We start from the raw sequence: 20,503 nt of genomic DNA on the forward strand, positions 1-20,503 counted from the left end.
GCGCGCCTCCCTTCACCCTTCGTCGGTGGCGCTTTCACGCCTCTATTGGCCGACAAGCATGAAAAGGGGAAAGTAGAGGCAATTGTGCCTCCTCCTCCTCCGTCGCACACGGTGACGCTCTTGAGCGAGTCTGTTTGGTCTGCGCAGTACAGCAGACAGTGCCGCTGTCCTTGGGTCTTTGCCATTCCACTTCCTCATTTTCTTCTGGTCTCCTTTTTTGTTCGCTATTCTTCTAACGGTTTGCACTCTCCCCCCCCCCTCTCACCTTCACGCCTGCCCCATCACCTGACAAGTGCACGTAGATGAATCCGGATTAGAACTGTGGCTTCGGCGCCGCCGTCCTCGGACGCAAGCCTTCTTCCTTGTGTATTTCCCTTAGCCTGTGGGTGCCAAGGGAAGAGCTGTTCTGCCCACTGCCTCCTGTCGTCTTGCTCATGTGGAACGCGTCAACCTCCACCATCGCGCGTGTCAGGCGTAATGGCGTGGCTCAGACTGGTCTCACATGCTGCACTTCTTTGGCGTCACCTCAGCGTCGTTTCTCGTCGTGGTTCGAAGAGCAGCCCGTCAGGGGTCAGCAGCACACAGAAGACAAGGCTGTCGCTGCTTTCGCCATCAATGCTGACAAACTGGAGAAGAGCAAGACGATCATCAACAAGAAAGCGCACGGAATTCCTTTCCACATATCTGATAACGAGGCGGTCGACAACGTGTGCCGCCACCACGGGACTGCGGTCGAGATCCACAGTGTGGAACGCCTTCTCATGCCCTTCTGGCTCACTGAGACGGCTGCCGCTGGCACCTTCAAGGCAGATATCCTCCAGCACGATCGTACGAACATCACCCAGCCGCACTGCTTTGTGTGGCTGGAGGGACCCCGGTACCAGTTCAACTACCCCTTTGGCGAATACATGCCAATGAATCAAGTCTCCGCGTCCTACCGGGAGCCTCTCAAAGTGGTGGAGCGCTGCCTCACTGGCACCCACGTGCCGTCGATGCTGCTCTCGCGATTTGAGCTACTGAATGAAGTGGAGAAGATGGAACACCGGCCCACTGTTATCCCTTTCACCATGTCAACTATAACCGCCCTCTCTGTAATGGAGCGGCGCGTCAGCCGCCGCGTCGTGATGGACCGTATCGACCGCGAACTTCGCAAGTTTCATGGCTCCTTTTTGAAGAGCAATGTAACCGTGGTGAACCTGCACATGGCAGCATCAAGCATTCGGCCTGTATTCCTGCCACTCCTCAAGCTGACCGTGACCACCGTGTCTCACTCGACGCCAGTGCCGGCGTTCATCTGCGGTGCCACTGGCAAGGTGGTAGGGCCGGTGCTGCATGTGCAGCGCCGAAAGCGACTGGGACTGGCCGTTTCCGCGGTTGTTGGTACGTTGCTGAGCCTCGCACCCCTCGTAGAGCCCGGCGTGGCCACCGCCGCTGCGTTGGCGGCCGGCGTCTCCTCTGGCTTTGTGCTGCAGGCAGTGCAGCAGGCGCACTTCATGCGGAAACAGGCACACGAAATGGCGCAGCTCAGGTCTGTCGGCGTTCTGAACCTCGTCGCCGACAGCGCAGGCTATCGCTGGACACCAGAGGAGGAAGAAAAAGATGAGTACGAGTACCGCGAGGAGCTGCGTCGTCAGGCACGCGCAAGGGACGCCTTTGAGCAGCGCGTGAAGGAGGAGGCGGCACGCGACCAGGCCCGAGCCCGTGGCAACCACTTCGACCCAAAGAACCGCCGCCGCACCGACTTGGCAGATGTGGACCCATGCGGCTACTACGAGCTGCTCGGACTGAAGGGGAAGGAGGTCTCTGCCACTACGAAGGACGTCACGAAAGCGTTCCGTGAGGCGGTGCGACTGCATCACCCGGATCTCCACTCAGAGGCCGAGGCGGAGAATAAGAAGCGCCACATGCAGCGCATCATCGAAGCGTACAAAATTCTGCACAACCCCAAAACGAAAAAGTCGTACGATTCTGGCGAGATGAGCGGCAAGTCGCATGAAACCTCCGAGGTATGACGTAGGAGGAGGGCCAACGTGAGAACTTCAGCCATGTATGTCTGTATTCTACTACCTGCGCTTGAATCCCTGCACGTTCGCCCTCTGGCCACCGCCACCATTCCACCGACCCTATGCAATCCTGTTTTTCTCTCTCTCTCTCGCATGTATGCGTGCGTGCGTTGTAGTCAAGTTCGACCACAGGCGGAGTAAGTCGCATGTCATTTGCTCGTTCCGTGTCGGCGTACCCCTCTACCCTTAAGCCCGCCTCTGCGCTGTTCTCATGAAAGCGTGAGCGACGGCACGACGTGGTGACGTCAATAGGCATGCATACTGGACAAACACCCCCCCCCTACCCTCCGTGAGTAAGGGATCTGTTGTTGTGCGAGGGGCGCCATGCCGCGTGTTGATTTTCATAGTGCTGGAGTCGTGCTTCTGAGAGCGGCACCGGTGCGGGAGCAGCGGTCACCGGACCTTCGAGACAAAAAACGCACATCCCCCACGAACCGCTCAAGCATTGGCTTACACATCCCATCCCCTCCCTTCTCACCTCGCCTCTCTTTGATCCGCTTTCCCCTCTCTCGTGGTTGGGCGAGTGTGTTGTGCTGACTTCTGCTGTTCACCGTTGGTATTAGCCATTCGCCACCGGAACTGTTACGCACACACCCTAGCGCTGTTGTAAACTTCACGACAGCATCCCCTCTCACTCTCCTCGGGCCCTCTGCACAGTGCCTTCATTCATGTCTGTGCCACTACCGCCCCCAGCAGCGATACCGCTGCCTCCGTCAGCAAGCGCGGCTCCACCGCCGCCCCCCATGGCAGCTGTACCACTCCCACCTCCTCCGCCCATGGCAGCCGTTCCTCCGCCACCGCTCGCGCCATTGGCTCTGCCTCCACCAGCGAGCATCGCCCCTCTGCCACAGCTGCCAGGCGTCAATGTAGCGGTGCCGACACCACCACTCTCGGCGATTCCTGCGGACCCACTGCCTCCGACAGCCGCACCCCTTGCTCCAACAAGTGTGGTGGCCCCACCTGCGTCCGTACAGGTGGCAGCAGCGCAACCGCCTGTGCAACCCATCTCCGTTGAGGCTTGGCGGACTCTGGAAGCCACAACCCGTGAACCGGTGCCGAACATGGAGGCCACCCGCTACCTGGCGGTGGAGGAGCGGGTGCGAGATGAGGTGTGTCGGCTCTTTATCCTTTCTGACTACGATGTTGGTACCCTCATGGTAAACGTCGTCCAAAGCCTCCAGCATGTGGGACGTCATGACGTGGGCCTTCTACGGAACCAGATGAGCACGGCCTTCACTGTCACTCAGTCCACCGCGTACGCGCGGCAAAGGAACACCTCGGTGGAGGAGCGACGCCACGCTGTTGCCGATGCGGTCGAGCGCATCAACCAGACTGGCAGCAAAGCCGAACGTGCGTTTGCTGAGGTGGCGCAACGGGTGACACCGGCTGCGCTTCCGGCAGCACCAGTGACGGTTGCCTCCCCCGCTGCAGTGCCGATGTTCCGCAAGAGCGCTTACGAACTGCTGATGGAGCAAATCGCAGCCACTCGCCGCGGCTGCAGCCCACAGAACCGTCGCATCTCCTCGCCGGAGGGGCGGCGGAAGCGCGCAGCGGGTGGGGCGGGGTGTGGTGAGCATCCTACCTCCTACAACGGCAGCTATCTGCTGCGGCGCTACGGGAGCACGTACGATCCGCGGCGCCACTATAGCCATTACCGCTACTACGGCCTTCCTCCATCGAAGTGAGGTATTTTGTTCTGCGCAGCGGGGAGGCGTAATAGAGCATACACACACCCACACAAAGACAACCAGTGTGGCGCACCAACAGCGAGGTGGTCGGAAAGAGGGTGGGTGTTGCACACCTTTTCGGGGCCTAATTACCACGCACCGCAAATCTCTAGCACTGCATAGACAGGCCTCACTTCCTCCTTGCGCCCCTCCCCTACCCTCACCGCGCGAGCGGGCCTGCGCGTGTTTATGTCTGCATGCCTCGGCGTGTGTAGCTGTGCAGGCACGCGGTAGGAAGTTGCATTAGAGCAAGGAATTGATGGGCCCGAGATACAGAATAAATCTGGCGGTGTAGATATAGCGTGGCTAGCATTGCACACGTCTTGTCAGTGGGCAGGCGCGTTTGGTAAGTGGCAACTGCGGCGCACTGATGTCCTCAGCTGTGCACTCCACACGCCAATGAAAAAGTTCTCTAGACGAATTGTGTCGACCAGCTTCCATTGGTGCGCTCCACTGCCACGCTGCGTGTGGCTTCGATTCATCCACAATGGTCTCCGACGAGACATACCCTCCGCTAGTGGGGGGCACCGTTTCAAGCCAGAGGCGCCGCTCTCCAACGCCCTCTTCCCTTTTTTCTCTTGTGCCATTTCGGAAGACACTCTTGTCGATACCACTTATGGGGCCTTCTGTCCAGTGCACTCCCCGCCCCCCCCCTCTCTCTCTCAACCCTCCTAGTACAAGCACTCCATCAGTCTGACCCACATACAAACACCCGCGTGCGCGTGCCTACACGCACACCCATACACGCATACATACAGAGGCGCTTTCACGAAGACAGTACCCTCGCCTACACCCCTGCACGCCGCTTGCACCCAAAGTCCATTTTTCTCTCTTGTGGCATGCCTCGTCGAAGGATCATTATTGACACGGACTGCGGCGGTGACGATGCCATTGGCATCATGACCGCTCTGGCGGACCCCAACACCGACGTCATCGCTATGACAGTCGTCTGGGGCAATGTCAACGCGGATCAAGGAATGGAGAACCTGGGCAAGCTCCTCTGCGTGTTTGAGCGCGATATTCCCTTCTACAAGGGTGCGGAGACGCCACTCGTGTCGGATCCCGAGACGGTGCAGTGGGGGGGCTTCGGCAAGGATGGTTTTGGCGACGCGGATTTTCCGCCGTCCACGCGGGTGCCAGAGCAATCCAAGACGCACGCCGCCCTTGCCATCACCGAGCTGCTGCGAACGGCCAAGCCAGAGAAGGATACCGTCTATCAGCTCGTCTGCCTGGGCCCCCTCACCAATATTGCTCTGGCGATGCGACTTGAACCAGGCGTGTTTGACGTGCTGGGCAGTGAGACGGAGCCGGCCATCATAATCATGGGTGGTACGAGCGAGGCGAAAGGCAACTCGAGCTTGACGGCGGAGTTCAACATCCACTGTGACCCTGAGGCCGCGTATGTCGTCTTCAATCAGCGCAACATGCGTCCCGTTCGTGTCGTTTCGTGGGAAGTAACGGTGGAGTGCTGCATGACGTGGACATTCTTTGACGAGTGGCTCGGCCGCCAGAAAGATGGGGCGAAGGAGCAGAACAGGCTTCAGGTGTTTATTGAGAAGGTGTTCCAGCGGCTGGAGGCCTTCACCCGCCCGCTTCCCGACGGCACTAAGGCGGACGCCGGCGACGCGGAGGTGACGCAAGACAACACGTGCGTCATTCCTGACGCGGTGGCGATGGTGGCCGCCCTGTACCCTGACAGCATTCTGGATCGCTTCCTCACCCATTGCACCGTAGAGCTGCACGGACGTGAGACGCGTGGTCAAACCTGCCTGGACTGGTACGGCACCGAGCAGTCGATGGCGAAGCGAGGGCGGTGGCGCAACTGCGAGCTCATCACCCGTGTTGATAACAATCGCTTCTTAGAAGTGATGAATGGCATTATCAAGCACCCAGTGTAGTTTTATGCACCCGTCGCGTTGAAGACGATACAAACACCACGATGTCGGCCTCTTCGTTTATCTCCCATCGCACCCCTTGCGGCAGTCGTGCATGTGTGGCCGTACGTGGCTGTTCGAGTCGGGGGTGCAAGGAAAGGCGAACCAGTCGATTCCTCACGTCTGTGCTGCATGGCAACCTTGTAAAGCTCTTTTTGTCTCTCTCTCTCTCTCTTGCGTCGTTCGATGGGACACGCGTTCTCCAGGACGTCGCCTACCCCCTCCCCACGCCGCCTTTACCCCGTTCACCCGCTGCCGTCGTCCTGAGAATTTGCATCTACGGGGGGGATGAAGGAAGCTAAAAGCGAATCGAATGCTCAAGTTGCTGAGCCGGTCTGTGTGTGTGTGTGTGTGGGTGTGTGTAATTGCTTTTTCGTTTTTGCTTCCTCATTTCTTCTCTCCCGACGCGGACGCGCATGTGAGCACACCACTTAAGTGTGGGGCGTATGCTCTATAACCATCACCCGGCCATCGCACGCCGACAAACTCATATATGTACATACGCGCTCACACACCCACGTGCATGCAAAAAGGTGATATGCACATTCGTTGACGTAATTGCGTGAAACAGCTGTTGATGTCTTCGTCTTTTGGTGGAAGGTGCTCGTCATATCAGAGGTCCACCTTCCTCAAAGCTCAGCCCCTTCCTCTCCTCTCTGCTAGTAAGCGTCGCCAGGCGTGAAGAGGCACATGCGCTTCCTCTGATGGGCTGTCGTTCTTTCAAGGCGCGAATCCCACGACTTCGTTAGAGCGCGCAGAGGAAAAGTTGACGGTGTTGATCTCAGGAGAGGAAAGGGGCGAGAGGCACAGTTGTGTGGCCATCGTATATACGCACGCACAGTGCAGCATCTTTTTGGTCTTTTCTTTTGCTCCTTTTATCGTCTGTGTGTGGGTGTGTGTGTGGGTGTGTCCGCAGCTGTTTCGCTTCGGTGCTTTTGCTGACAACAGTTGAATACGCTTACAAGACTGGCCAACTGGCAGTGCTCCTGTTGTCCCCCCCCCCCTCCCTCCCTCCTTTCCTCTCTCCTCTCTCACACGCGTTGTGGCGTTCAGAAGTCTTGTATCGTCCCAGTGCCGCCTCTCCTTTCTCAGTTCTGCTTCACATCGACTCCGCAGAGCAGAGTATAACGCCGACCAACCTTTAAGCAGCAGATGAAGAGGAGAGGCACGGCTGCAGCACGGCGTATGTGGAAGGGGATGGCTGAGTCTCTAGAGAACTACAAGATGAAAACAAAGGGGGGCGCTGGTGTTTTGACTGTGCTGGTTTGTTTGATGGTTGTGGATCTTTAGTTTTCCATTCTCGTCCTTGCCTTCGTCCCGGTGCAGATGCGACTCACCTAAACTCACAAAAGAAAAGGATTGAATGGCACAATGCAAGCGTCTCACGCAGCTCCATCATGCATGCCCCTCCCTATGCGCGTATCCCCTAATGTCTGCTCACATGTGTGGCTCGCCGTGTACATAGGACCGAAAGCGAGAAGTTGAGCTGAGGACGTGGCGCCGCAGTGGTCTCCACAGCTCGGAAAGGTGAAGGGCGAGAAATGAGAGTAGCCGCAAAGGGAGCAAAATGGCAGTCTCCCTGGAGTTTGGTAATGGTGCTGACATTGGGCTGAATGCAACGGCCGCCACCTCCTCCTCCGGCCCTTCACATCCCTCGTCACATCTCCCCGTGCCTTTTCCTGCTCATGCACTCCTCGCCGGCATCGCCTCCACCCCGTTGGTAGGTGCATAGGTGGGTATACATCTCTCTTTGTGTGGGGGGTGCGTGCGGACAGTCCGCACGTGCGTCTGCCCACTACTGGCTTAGAACAAGCTACCACGCCTGGGCACAGGCACGCAAGTATATACATACAGTGAGCACAGGCCTAGTCAGGGAAGAGGTGCTGGCAAAGCGAGGACCAGTCGGTGAGGAGTCTCCTGTCGTCGCCAGTCATGTCGACCAGCGCCGTCCCTGCGTACGAGGAGAAACAAAAGGTGTACGCTCTCCTCAATGGTACCTTTCACGCGGCGATTGTGCTTGAGGTCGCAGAGGACGCCACACGCGGCGGCTTTCTCTACTACGTCCGCTACGTAGAGCAGGACAGCAGACTGGACCAATGGCTACAAGCGAGCGACATCAAGGAGCGTCACCAGGGCCGCGCGCACCATGGAAACGGCAGCACCTATCAGCAGTGCTCCCCAAGCGGTATCAAGACGCGGCGGCAGAGTCACGCGACAGAGCAGCAGAGCGCAGAAATAACAGTGCTGACGGGTGAAGGGGTTGGTACGTCCACTGAGGTTTCGGCAAACGCGAAAGGGGGCGGTGCTGCCCCGCACTTGGTGAAAGTGTCAACGATGCGCGCGCGGCGGGATAGCGCGTTCTTCTCACGCACCAAGAACATCTACTCGATCTGCATGGGGCCGTATGAGGTGGAGGCATGGTACTTCAGCCCGTACCACCTCGCCCGTCCAGAGGTGCAGCAGCGACTGCAGGCGGCGTCGCAGTGCGTCACGGGAAGCACCGAACTGCAGCTGGTGCAATCCACCACATTCTCGAGCAGCACTAGTGGTGTGAGTAGTGATATCGCTGGCGTTGGTGACAGCGAGAACAACAGTGTAGAGACCGGTAGGTCAAGCAGAAGAGGCGGTGCCGGTACGCAACAGTGGCCAACCGCCACGCGCTCTTTCTCTCTGCACATATGCCCCTACTGCCTGCGGCCTTCTGTTGACAACGAGGCGGTAGTACGGCACCTTCAGCAAGACTGCCTGAGGCATCCCCCTGGCAACGAGATCTACCGCGACCCAGTGCGGCGTCTTGTCGTGTTGGAGCTGGACGGCTCACTGGAGCCAACCTTCTGCGAGCACCTCGCTCTCCTCTCGAAGCTGTTTCTTGAGCACAAGGCTCTGGACCACGACATGACGCCTTTCCTCTTTTACGTGTTGTGCTCCGTGGAGACCCACGGGCTGCAGGTACTGGGGTACTTCAGCAAGGAGAAGCAAACCCCTGAGCCGTACAATCTGTCGTGCGTCTTGGTACTACCGCAGTATCAGAGCCGCGGCATTGGTCGATTCTTGATCGAGCTCAGCTACGAGCTCTCGCGCCGTGAGGGCAAAGTTGGCACGCCGGAGAAGCCCCTCAGCGACTTGGGCGAGAAGCTCTACCTGGGCTACTGGGCTGACTCCGTCACCATGGCCATTGCCCGGGCTATGGAGGAAGGCCACTGCGTCTCCATGGACTACCTGGTGCAGGCAACGGCTATGATCCAGGCAGACGTGCTACGCGCCTTACAGCACCAGAAGTTTCTGAGCGGAAATCAGTTGACCATCTCTGAGGACGTCGTAGAGCGCTGCTATGCGAAGCGGCTTAAAAGGGAACGGGATATGACGAGCTACACCTTCTACACGCACTTGCTCAGCTGGGCTCCAGGCCTCTACGAAGAGTTTCGTGGCGCCCCGCCAGCGCCGACATTCGTGCCCTGGCGCGACCAACGCGCGAGCCAGCGGTTGATGCGAGGACACGCGAAGGGGGACACGTAGGGGCAAAGCTGCATTTGCTTCTTTCTGCGCTACCCGTGGAGTGGGTCTGGGGGGAGGAGGGGGTATCGAAGGCAGAGGCTGGAATTACGCAGGCATGGCCTACCCGCTAGAGGAGTGACGAAGAAGTGGGCTGACGACACCGCGAAGAAACCAGCGCGCGTGTGTGAGCCTCTCCGGTTGTAGCGATCCGCTATGGCGCCAATTTGTGAGGGAGCGTAGCGAAAACCGAATGCGACACGTGCGTGGGGCACACTTCTCTCTCCTCAGCCACGAATTATGCTGCTCGTCGGCCTATCCCCTGCACCTCCACCGCAAAGAAAAGGGCGAGGAGGAGGAGGTCTGTCCATCCAGCGCACTTGTGCATAGGTGAAAGGCGAAGAAAAGAAGCGATTGAGCTGAATGCGCTGCGACTGAAGTACGTGAGCAGGTACCTCCATACGGAGACAGTGGGTGGGTTCCCTCTGTGCAGATACACCTCATGCCCTCCTCCCACTTTCGTTTCCAACCCCTCCCCTTCTCTCACACGAGTCTCTCGAGTGGGCTGCACTTGCAATGCAGTGCTGCTGCATCTTCTTGCACAGGACCCCATATGCACCTGCGTGCCTCTTCCTCTCTTCTCTCTCCCATACTTTATCCACTCGCCTGCACGTCCCTCCTGCCCTCTCCCCTCCCCCAACACCACATACATTGCGTTGCTCCGTCATGGTATCTTCGGAGTTTTCGTAGCAGCTGCAGAAGTAACAGCGGCTCCCTCTCCCCACCAGTGGGCCCATCCTCAGCGTAGGCGTAGTAAAATAGCATACAAGGCACATCGCTCTTGCTTGCTCTCTCACATATCCACACGCGTCCCTCCCTCAGCACGCCACCTCCCTTCCTTCACTCATCACACAAGCACGCATCTGTCGGCTTCACAATGCGCAGGGCACTCTTCGCAAGCGTTCTTACTAGCCGGAGTGCGGTGGCGTGCCGCCACTCCACCGCCAAGCCTGCAGACGGCAACGCGAAGCTCGACGACTTGGCCGCTGCCTACTCTCAGCTAACGTTGAGGGAAGTGTCTGACCTGCAGCGCCTCATATTCAAGAAGCTGGGTCACAGCGACGACTTCTACGAGAAGGCGCTGCTACGCGGCCTCAGCGGCGGTGGCGGTGCGGTAATGATGGCCCCCACTGCCGCGGCGGCTGCAGCGCCGGCAGCCGATGCTCCGGCCGCTGAGGCGGTCAAGGCAGAGAAAAAAAAGGTCGAGAAGCTCACGTACGACGTGAAGCTCGAAAAGTATGCGCCGGAGATCAAAATCAAGCTCATCAAGGAGCTGCGCACTGTGACCAACCTCAGCATCGCAGATGCCAAGAAGGCGGTGGAGAAGTGCCCCGGTCTCGTGGCCACCAATATGACCAAGGACGACGCGGAGAAGCTCAAGGGGCTGTATGAAAAACTCGGGGCAAAGGTGGAGCTCCTCTAAACAGTGCAACCCCACAGAAGCTGTGGCATGGCAGGCACAGCACCTACACACTTCCTCGTCGTCGTCGTCTTCTTTTTGGTTTGCTTGCGTTAAAGGCGGCAGGGCAGCGCTGGTGTTCCCTTTTTTTTTGCCTCGCCGTGTGTGGGCGTATGATGGTGAGCATGTCTGCCTGTCTATCGCTGTGTTGGGCTAAGGGAAAACGACAGGTATGTCTGTCTCTCTGCTGGGGATACTCGGGCAAGTATCGTCGGCGCACGTGCTCGCTGAGTGTGTGTGTGTGGGGGGGGGGGTGTTTCTGTGTCTGCCCTAACCCCCTCTCCATCGTCTCCTCTATGATGTAGTAGAGCTAGCCGTAACCAGTAGGAGGCAGCCAAGCTGCAGCTTTTCCTCATTAGCACCACCCCCACCTACACCCGCCCCGCGTCTCCTGCGCTGTCCAATCCTGTAGATCGAGTGTAATGAAGGATGATGTGAGAAGCTGCCAGATGTCGCTTACGAGGGCAGGGAGAAAGTGACACGGCGCCGGCTACCTCCCACAGCTGCTCCTTTCGCTCCTATATGGTTGCAGGGACGAAGAGCAATGCGTCCGACACACCGTCCCCGCCCTCCTCCCCCTCCCCCTCTTCTCTTCCTACTTGCCTCTTGCGCGTAGCGGACCCGCCCATGCAGCGAAGGTGTGCATAGACCGATAGACGCACGCACACACGCACGCGCAAAGGACTGTGCTTGGATTTTTGCGCACATACAGAGAGAAAGAGAGAGAAAAAAGGGCTGAGAAAGCAACACAGGAGAGAACTACAGCGCTGGCTCACACAGACGAGCAACCACACGTCTTTGCAGGCATGACGTACTACACCGCGGCGGAAATCTCTGATCGCCGCATTAACGAGGAGGACGGCACCATAGAGTACGCCGTGAGGTGGGAAGGATTTGCCGGCGAAATCACGTGGGAGAAGCGTCAGCAGCTGACGGAAAGCTACGCGGAGGCAGTGCAGGTAGTAGACCAGCGGTGTATGGACTCCACTGATGAGGAGCTCGAACGTTGGCGCGACAGAGAGTGGAGATGTGAAGCGAAACGAGCACACGAGCAGCCGTCGCTAGTTGGGGCCACGACGGAGCTGCGCAAACGCAGTCGATCCGTCTCTCCAGCTGCCGTCAAGGACTTGGGGCAGGTGGAAGTACTTAGCGGGATTCTCCTTCGTCCTCCACGCCGTTGCAGTCACAGAGGTGTCGCGTGCGCCGCCACGCACGCGGAGGAAGAAGGAACAATTCTCATGCTGGGCGAGGTGGTCTTGGCGGAGGAGGCGTCGACGATACTGAACCGCACCGGCGGCCACCAGAAGAAGCGTAAACCCACGACTGCCAGCACCGCCGCCGCCCTTCACACCGCACCAGCTCTCGAGATCGAGAAGCGCTGGCGTGACGCGCACGGGCAGAGTCTCCTCCACAGCATCGAAAGGGCGCAGTCGATCACTCCTTTTTACCCGAACTTTCGCCTTCACGCGTGCGACTCGGCAACGCGATGCGCGTTGACGCTGGAAGCGAAACGCTCATCACACCTGCGCATCATCAGCATCGCGCCTCCGCTCATGACGCACAGCGGCGCAGTGTTTGGACTGCCTGTGGCCCTGGACCCTCTTGTAGGGGAAAAGGACGTAGAGCAACTGCGACTAAGCGTGCAGCTCGAGTCTCCACTCTTCAGTAGTGCTGCTCAAGAGCTTGTGAAGCCTCATGTGGAGCAGATGGTCGTGCGGTACATCATTCCTGAGGAAGTGCCTGCCACCGTTGGCGACCCTGCCACACCCACCACTGAGCTCTTCCCTGTGCACGGTCGTATCGCCTCGATGCCACTCTCAGTCTTCCGGGTGGTGTTTCCACAGCTACTCATCGACTACCTGCTTAAGAACTCCGTCGTTCTGCGTTGATAAACTTGAGCCGAATGAGGAGGGCAACTGTTTGCTCACTTGCACTCTTTTATGACCTGCACAACGGCGTGGCCGATGCTTGAAGCTGCTGCAGCGGGTGCGTATGTCCGTGTCGGTGTTCATCTTGCTCCGCAGCATATCAGTTTACGCCGCTTTGTGGCCAGCGCCTATGCATCATCATCTGAACTGCCGGAGACCACTGCGCATGTGCTCGCCGCCTTTAATTAGGCCTTGCGGTAAGCAGAGAAGAAAGCGAAAGAGAAAAAGTGAACATCGGGACCGCGACTTGTCGTGAATCGCCGTTTCCTGCTGATCCGTGCTTGCACAACACTCGGGACAGTGAACAAACCAGCAACTCCCTGTCCCGCTTTTCTCACAGGTGGGGCATTGCACGCCACTCCCCCCTCCGACCACCATCACTGCCACTGGCCCACCCCCTGTCCTCCACGGCGACTGGAGTGGTCTCAAGAGAAAGCGTTCCACATTCTGCAACGCTGCTCCGCTACCAGAGGTACTCAAGGAGGCTTGTTGTCCGTAGGGATTTTTTCGACTATGCAAGGTTGAACGTCGTGATGCGGGGGTGCGCACTGGCGTGTGGCTGCCGGTCAGCCAATCACAACTATGATGGCGGGCATCGACAGCTATGGAGGTCCCATGCGGGCCTTTATGGACGGGGATGTTCTTCATGAGTTCAATCGCTTCGCTGCACACACACAGAAGACCTGACACTGCTTGTCGTGTAGGCAGTGCTGTTTTGGTGGACCGCTACGCATTGTAGTCGGGGGTGGCGAGGCACATGATGCAGCTTTCTTTCTCCATGGGTGGAGTGTGCACGCTCGGTGTGCTCCTTCGAGAGCGGGGGTGGCAGCGTCACCCGCCGCATCGATTTTTACTTTTCTGCTCGTTTCGTTAACGCACGGGAGCATCGCCGTATATTCGCCGTGAAAACGCCGCGGAAAGTGACGAGGTGCGGAGGGTGGGCGGGTCGTTCTCCGACGCGCAGAAGCGCAAAATGGCAACAGGAATACTCACCGCTGCTCACTCTCCGCGTGCGCGATGAGAAAACAACGAAAAGCAGTAGAGGGGAGGGAAGCTCATGAAGGTCGCAGCGGTGTACGGCGATGGGGCTTACGACCACTACTGTGAAAGAGGAAGCAGCACACAAGACATGGGAGAGTATATGAGTTGTCCACCTATGTTGAGGGAACGCCCTGACCACCTATGACACCACAAGACAACTTCTACCGCTACAAGACTTGCTTGTCCAAAGAGGAGAAGCTCTTTCCACGCTCGTTCTTCGATGCGCGGATAGCTGAATATTCACGCGTTTTGGCGCCTACCCACGTCTGCATACCTTGATGACAGAGAGGGGAACACCCCTCAGCGCGTGGCTGCCCAGGCTCCAGTGCCCACACTCTGTGGAGAGAAGCCACGTACTGGATGGCGCTGCGTCACACCACACGGATGGGGAGCCTGTGACAGGCCGGGCGGAGTGGAGAGTCTGCGCTTGTGCTCTACGACAGAGAATGAGCACTCTGTGCGCCAAAGAAAATGCCAACACCGTTTTGGAGGCGCGCAATTGGGTTGGAAGGGAGACGGTGCCTCACCGCGCCTCCAGCTGCGCCCCCCCTCCCACCTCCCCCATGACGAAGAACACACCGGTCAAGGAGTGCGTTGGGGGAATGAACTGCAGTCGTGTTCGCGTGTATTACATGGAATTTCGTGCGCAGTTGCACCTTACGTTGATCTCGGCGCCGTCGTCCTCCTAGACGTGAACAGAAAGTCGCCCTCAACTATTTTCCTCCGATACTCGCTCAGATTCAACTCTACGAGATTCTCAGTACCCTTCGACTTCACAAGGTCGTGCTTTCTAGACTGGGTGGACGTCTCTCTTCCCCCTTCCTCTCTCCATCATGCTGATGCACTGTTCTGTTTCCCTCCCCTCACCGCTGTTTCTCCCTACCCTCCCTGAACACGCAGCACACAGACATAAAACAAAGCAGAGGGGAGAAAGGCGCATCTACTCACAGTGCATGGAATCCACACCGACTCCGACTACGTGGATCGCCTTCCCTGCTAGATCTAACTTGGCTTTCACTATCTGCTCGTCCATACGCGCAATCGCTCCCTCCCCCTCTCGCATCCCCTCTCTCCTCTGTGTCGAGCCATTTCCTAGCGCGGCTTCCACGGTGCGCCTACCCTCCAGAGACCGAGGACGGAAAAGAAGAAGAGAGAAGAAAAGCGCACACACACACGCACACGCGCTTCTCCCACACAGACGAGCATCGCCCACTACGTCCACAGACAGAGATCAGCACACACGGGCTCTCTCGGTCCACTCAGAGACACTCCCACAGGTCTCTCGCCACTTTTTTCTCTCTTCGCTCCCCCCTCTTGAAGAGCGAGACGCGATTTGTGGACGTCACTCTCGCATCCCTACACACACGGAGAATCAGACAAGGCGCCACGTGTGTGCACATTCCCCCCCCCCCCGCGCTCGAAAATTGAATTTGCCACGTGCTGTCGCTGCAGGCGTTTGTCAAATACACACGCACACGACAGAGGCACAGAGAGGGGGGAAATAAAGAATCGAAAACGACCGAACATACAGAAAAGGCCAAGAGGAAGAGTGGCACTGTAAGACAGACCTCGTGAGAGTTAAGGTTGCTACTGCGGTGGACAACACTGGCCACCAGCGCAGTGCAATCATCCCCTTCATCCTGCCCAAACCGCCGCAAGTCCATCCGACAACCTACCGTCTGCGTGGATTATCCGCACGCAGAGAAATCTCCGCCGCTGTCTGCGCTACACTCCCCCATCCCCTCCTCCGCAGCTCCCCATGCCACAGCTCCAGCAGCTTTCCACGCACCATGCAGTTGGACCTGCGCAGCAGTCCAAGAAGCACCCAGATGCGCCGTGGCCATTGACTTTATCTTCCCGCACACTGACCCCGCCTGTGCCCCGGGCAGTGCTGTTCAACACAGCAGGCGGGTTTGCCTACCAGGTGATGACATCCACTTCTGAAGCAGCAGAGGCACCAACAGTGTGTGTCTTCACGGTGCGCCGAATTCCAGTCGCCAACGACCGCGTCCTTTCTCTGCACCTCGCCGCCGCCGCGACCTGCAGGTTGCCGTTCTGCGTTGTTGAGTCTGGAGTGACATGGAACGATGTGGTGACGACGCTGGTGCTGCCTCACCCGGCGCGGCCACCTTCCCACATCGGTTGGAACGTGCAGGTGCTTGGCCAGGACGTCAAAGCCGGCGTCTGGGTCCCTATCACGCCCTCGCTATCCTCTCGGCTGGAGACGCGGTACTTCCTGTGCACCGACGTCGAGGTGCTGTTTGGGCACTACCAGACCTCTACCCTCTACATGCAGGCAGTTCCACTGACGCCTGAGACGGCTGGGCTCGACTGGCACACCCCATTGCAGCGCAGCTCTGCCACCGGGGCTGCATCGCCTCCCACGCCGATTAAGGCGCCACGGCAGGGGGAGATGTCAGCCCCAAGCCGCAGCGCCTCGCAGCCGCACGCGACCACAAGAGCGCATGCCTCGCCCGTACAGCCCGCAGGCGAGGCGAGGCTGCGCAGCCTGGCAGTTGACTTCGATCTTGCCGCGCAGACCCTGTCGACGCCACCCCTCAAACCCCCGTCGTCTCCGGCAATGTGGTCGCTTGCCGCCTTTGTAAAACAACAAGAGCGCTGGGGTCTTCGCTGTCAAGAGCTGCTGCAGCGCTCGGCGGGCGTGACGCCGCGGGAAGCGCTTCAGCAGGTGCGTGAGGAGCTGCGATCGTGCCGGGCCGCCTTTGGAGCTGACAGTGCTGCCACACCCAACAGTGCAGACAAGGGCGTCGCCACGTGGGCGCTTAGCCTGCTGGAGCATCAGTGCGCAACGCTGGAAGAAGACGTGTATGCCGCGTGCACAGAGAGGCGCAACAACCACCGCTTTCTTCTTCGGCTGACTCACAGTCGTCTTGGCTGCGCATATCAGCTGGCTTGCAAAGTTATCTATGTTGCAGACTCGGTGCTCAGGGCTGCTGTGGCGGCAGATGACGCCGGCGCCGTCTTGCCAGACTTCCCCCGAGACTGGCTGGCACTTCTGCTGGCCTCACTGCGTCTGCGCAGTCTGCGGCACGTGGCCCTGGCGCGCGCCTGTGGGGCTGTGTCGAAGGAGCAGCTGCAGTCACCGTGGGCGATGGAGGTTCTTGTTGAGGAGGCCGTCCAGACGGCCAGTTGGATCCTCGAGGCAATCTTCAGCATCCGCGAGCGCGGCGAAGTACCTGGACTGGCGCAAGTCGCGCTAGCAGAGACGCTGCTGACATGCGCCCTCTCCCTCGCTGAGCTGGCGGCGTACCTTTGCACAAACACATCGTACCGCTGCGAGCTGATGGCGGCGGCGGTGCATGTCTGCCGCGTACGCTTTCAGCTTACGCAGGGCGGCAGCGATGCTCACTGGCTGCCGCAGTGTGTGAGCGACATAGTGGCCCGCATGCAGAGCAAGTTTGGCAGGATACCGCTAACGTCATCGGCCTTTACCGAGTATGCCGCCCTCATTCGACTGTTGCGAGACTCTGCTGAGTGCGCGGAGAGGTGCAACAGGGCAGCTGCTGTACACCCCGGCGCTCTAGCAGCGGACGGCCAGCCAGAAGAACCGCTGCGGCTGGGATATACCGTTACGCGCCTCAGGACCACGGTAGCTGTGGATGCAGCTTTTCTGCGCGGCAACACACTGGTGCGCGAACTCCGTCGCTCCACCGCGGCGGTGCAGCGGGAAGTGCAGCGGTGCCCAAATGCGCCTTCTTTGTGGAAAGACGCACCACGGCGCCCGCAGCACTGCGCTGCCCCTGAGAGTGCCGAGCACTGCCAGGCCAGCTCATTGCCAGAAGCGTCAGAGGCGTTGTAGTCGCTTTGATCAGATGAAGCATTGCGCAGCGAAGTGCTCCTGCTCTCAGCGGAAGGTGCACGTTATCCCACTACCTGATAGACACCCTCCGCGGTGTGAATGGAATCTGCGTTCATCGTCAGCCGTGGGCTCTTCACCCGTCCCACTCACTCACGCGTACGTGCTACACAGGTAGCGCCACTGATCCTCTCGCATCATCATCCTTCTCTTTCCTCCTCCCCTCTCTCGATTCCATACGCGCGATACGACGCTGTCACAGCGATGCGGCGTCTGTGCGCGTCCGTGTGTATGTGCTCAGAATATACGCTTTTCTCTCTTAACTCGTATTGGCTCTCCCCCACCGCCGCAGCCGCTCCTCCTCCCTCTGAGTCCCTTCAGCATCATTTGGCTGTCGTTTTCTCAGGGCAGTGTTCTCTCCTCTTTGGTTGTGTTTCCCTCCTCGCTTTGGCTTCGCAGTGCACGCATGTCGCCGGCGTCTCTGTGCGCCCCTCTCGCTTTTCCGGCTACGCGTCCCAGCAGACACACCCGCACGAACAAATCGCCCCATGTGCGCACGTATGAATGCGCATGTATGCGACGGCGGTCCTGCACGCCGCACCACGTCCTTCTCAGTCCCCAATCTGCGGATAAGGGGTTGCATGGATTTTGGAAGGGTGGAGGGAGGGCTGGCACAACTTGTCCACCGCGAGCCGACCGGTGCAAACACTCCGCCACCGGAACGTCGTCAGTGGACTGCCGTGCCACCCAGTTTGCCCTTTCTCCGCAGCTCCACAACGCACTTCGCCCATTCTCCTCCTCTACTTCTCTCCTGTGTCGGTCTCCCCTTGGATTTCCCTCGGCCTGCTGTGATGCTCCACGCAGGGGCCTGCACACATCCTGCGCTCACGCTGGCTCAAGAAGTCGACTCACTGCGCTTACTCAACACCTCAGTCGCCTTATTTCTCACTAGCCACCTGACCCCTTTTCCTACCCCTCAGCGGCGCCATGCAGGTGTATGAAGGAATGAAGCAGCAGTATATCTGAAGCTGCACACCCTGCAGTGCCTGATTGCCCTGAGTCAATGCAACATACAATGGATCCCTGTGAAGGGTGCGATGACCCGTGCGAACGCGCTTGTAGAGCGGGAGCTATACGTGCGCCATCTGTACACAGCATCGCGCGCTGCACTCCTGTTGAAAGAGGCGCTGCTTGTAAAGGACCACCTCGCCGAGGTGAACCCCGCGAGCCTCCGCGAAATGTCGGGCCTGCACGAGCTCGCGTCGCAGCTGCTGTAAGAGCTTCTGCCGCGCAAGACACAGCTGACAGCGCTGTACAAGGACGTGCTGGTGAACCGAAGGGACATGGATACGCGCCCCGTTGAGCTGCCGATCCCGATCGCGGAGGAGAATCTAGTTATGTTCGGTCAGCAGCTGATGAGAGCCCTGTGGAAGTACGTCTGGGATGTGGGTCGCTACGACGAGTTGCCGCACCCGTTTGGCGGGATGGTGATGGAGGCCTCGCAGATGAAGTACTGCTGGTTGCCAGACAGCCGTATCGGGTGTCTGCTGGCGACGATCCACGAGATAGGGCATACCCAGTACAGGCAGAACTGCGGCTCGCGCGAGCTGCTTGGGCAGCCGGTATGTGAGGCACACTCCATGACGATCCATGAGAGTCAGTCGCACTTGGTAGAGTATCTGACTCCCGCTCTTCGCGACTCCTTCAGCGACCAACCGGCCCTCACGGTCGACAAAGCGTGCAAGACCAACCAATGGGTAGCGTGCGGCTACAACCGTGTGAAGGAGGACGAGGGGAGCTGCTCGTGGCACATCCTGCTGCGCTACGAAATTGAGTGCAACGTGGTGGAAGACTGACTCAGGGTGGAGGATATGCCACAGGCATGGAACGAGAAGGCTATGACTTGCATGGGTCTGCAGACGGACGACTGCGACGACCTCGGCTGTCTGCAGGGTATGCACTGCTCCGAGGCGCACCTCAGCCACCTACCGACCTATTTCTTGCGGCTTCATGTTTGCGACGCAGCTGCTGGCAACAATCAAGGAGCTAGATGAGAGCACGGTGAAGACACGCACCCACATTGGGGAAATGGAACCGCTCTATGGGAAACTGAAGATCTGGGGCGCGGGCTGCTTGTACGGAACGGAGGAGTTGACGAAGAGAGCTGGGGAGAGGCTGGACGCAAAGTATCTCCGCAAACACCTTTGAGCACCGCTACCTGCGCCACGAGGACTGGGATACTCAGTAGTTGCACCACACACACACACATGTATATATATCGTGCATAGGAGCCCATTCGACAAAGTTTATCGTGTCTTTCATGTGTCATTTTGTGTGTGCAGGTGTACTGCTGACGTCGTCTTCGTCGAACCTAATCAATTTGGCATCTGTGGTGGTCGGCCCGCCCCTCCTCCATCACGCCCTCTCCTCTTCTTTCTCGCTCCCTCCTCCCACCGCCAGCCCCACTGCTCACCTCGTTGGGTGTGCACTCGGCATGTGATATGCTAGTTGTTCGCCATTGGGCATTCACACCTTGCTGGCACATCGCCACGAGGCACAACAGTGTGTAAGGGTAAGTAGGGGGGGGGGGGGGGACTGGTGGATACATCCGTGGTGGATGCAAGCAGAGGCGATGTTGGTGGAGCGAGGGGGAGGGAGGGGCGAATGGCCTCTTCTTCCATCGTTTTCACGTCTCTCTTCCTCCCTGGTGTGTGTCGAGTCTCCTCTCTCCGAGGGCTCTGCTTGCGTGTGTGCGTACAAAAGGCACCGCTTGCACGTACACAAACTCTCTGGGTGCCACGCTCATGTCCCTCATGGAGTGATCTACTTCCGAAGTTGAGCAACCATGCCGCCGAAGAGGGAGGTGGCGACAGAAAGAGTAAGATGGAGGGGGGGAGGAGAGAGCTTCGAGGTGAAATAGCACCTGCCCTCTTCCTAAAAGGTTGTGCTTGCAGTTGCCGCATCGCTTCCCATCTGTCACCT

The 20,503-nt window shown here is 58.7% G+C and overlaps 7 protein-coding genes and 1 pseudogene across 8 annotated transcripts; all 8 read left to right on the forward strand.

The window, feature by feature from the left end:
* Nucleotides 1–434: 434 nt before the first annotated feature.
* On the forward strand, nt 435–2,012 carry LBRM_14_0110 (conserved hypothetical protein; the record flags this gene model as incomplete). The annotated part of the gene is made up of 1 exon (XM_001563255.1): nt 435–2,012. One exon carries the CDS (start codon nt 435–437, stop codon nt 2,010–2,012), a length of 1,578 nt encoding a protein of 525 aa, XP_001563305.1.
* A 719-nt stretch (nt 2,013–2,731) lies between these two features.
* On the forward strand, nt 2,732–3,748 carry LBRM_14_0120 (conserved hypothetical protein; the record flags this gene model as incomplete). Its single annotated transcript, XM_001563256.1, has 1 exon — nt 2,732–3,748. The coding sequence occupies one exon, from the start codon at nt 2,732–2,734 to the stop codon at nt 3,746–3,748; it is 1,017 nt and encodes a 338-aa protein (XP_001563306.1).
* Nucleotides 3,749–4,629: 881 nt separating this feature from the next.
* IG-NH (putative inosine-guanine nucleoside hydrolase) lies at nt 4,630–5,688 on the forward strand (the record flags this gene model as incomplete). The annotated part of the gene is made up of 1 exon (XM_001563257.1): nt 4,630–5,688. One exon carries the CDS (start codon nt 4,630–4,632, stop codon nt 5,686–5,688), a length of 1,059 nt encoding a protein of 352 aa, XP_001563307.1.
* Nucleotides 5,689–7,656: 1,968 nt separating this feature from the next.
* LBRM_14_0140 (putative histone acetyltransferase) lies at nt 7,657–9,240 on the forward strand (the record flags this gene model as incomplete). Its single annotated transcript, XM_001563258.1, has 1 exon — nt 7,657–9,240. One exon carries the CDS (start codon nt 7,657–7,659, stop codon nt 9,238–9,240), a length of 1,584 nt encoding a protein of 527 aa, XP_001563308.1.
* Nucleotides 9,241–10,153: 913 nt separating this feature from the next.
* LBRM_14_0150 (putative 60S ribosomal protein) lies at nt 10,154–10,699 on the forward strand (the record flags this gene model as incomplete). The annotated part of the gene is made up of 1 exon (XM_001563259.1): nt 10,154–10,699. The coding sequence occupies one exon, from the start codon at nt 10,154–10,156 to the stop codon at nt 10,697–10,699; it is 546 nt and encodes a 181-aa protein (XP_001563309.1).
* Nucleotides 10,700–11,541: 842 nt separating this feature from the next.
* LBRM_14_0160 (conserved hypothetical protein) lies at nt 11,542–12,624 on the forward strand (the record flags this gene model as incomplete). Its single annotated transcript, XM_001563260.1, has 1 exon — nt 11,542–12,624. One exon carries the CDS (start codon nt 11,542–11,544, stop codon nt 12,622–12,624), a length of 1,083 nt encoding a protein of 360 aa, XP_001563310.1.
* Nucleotides 12,625–16,117: 3,493 nt separating this feature from the next.
* LBRM_14_0170 (conserved hypothetical protein) lies at nt 16,118–17,524 on the forward strand (the record flags this gene model as incomplete). The annotated part of the gene is made up of 1 exon (XM_001563261.1): nt 16,118–17,524. The coding sequence occupies one exon, from the start codon at nt 16,118–16,120 to the stop codon at nt 17,522–17,524; it is 1,407 nt and encodes a 468-aa protein (XP_001563311.1).
* A 1,094-nt stretch (nt 17,525–18,618) lies between these two features.
* Nucleotides 18,619–19,377, forward strand: LBRM_14_0180 (annotated as a pseudogene). The gene has a single exon. A coding segment is annotated over exon 1 (759 nt).
* The last annotated feature ends 1,126 nt before the right edge of the window (nt 19,378–20,503 follow it).

This window comes from Leishmania braziliensis, chromosome 14 (genome assembly GCF_000002845.2).
Source record: "Leishmania braziliensis MHOM/BR/75/M2904 complete genome, chromosome 14".
In the NCBI taxonomy this organism is placed as follows: Eukaryota; Euglenozoa; class Kinetoplastea; order Trypanosomatida; family Trypanosomatidae; genus Leishmania; species Leishmania braziliensis.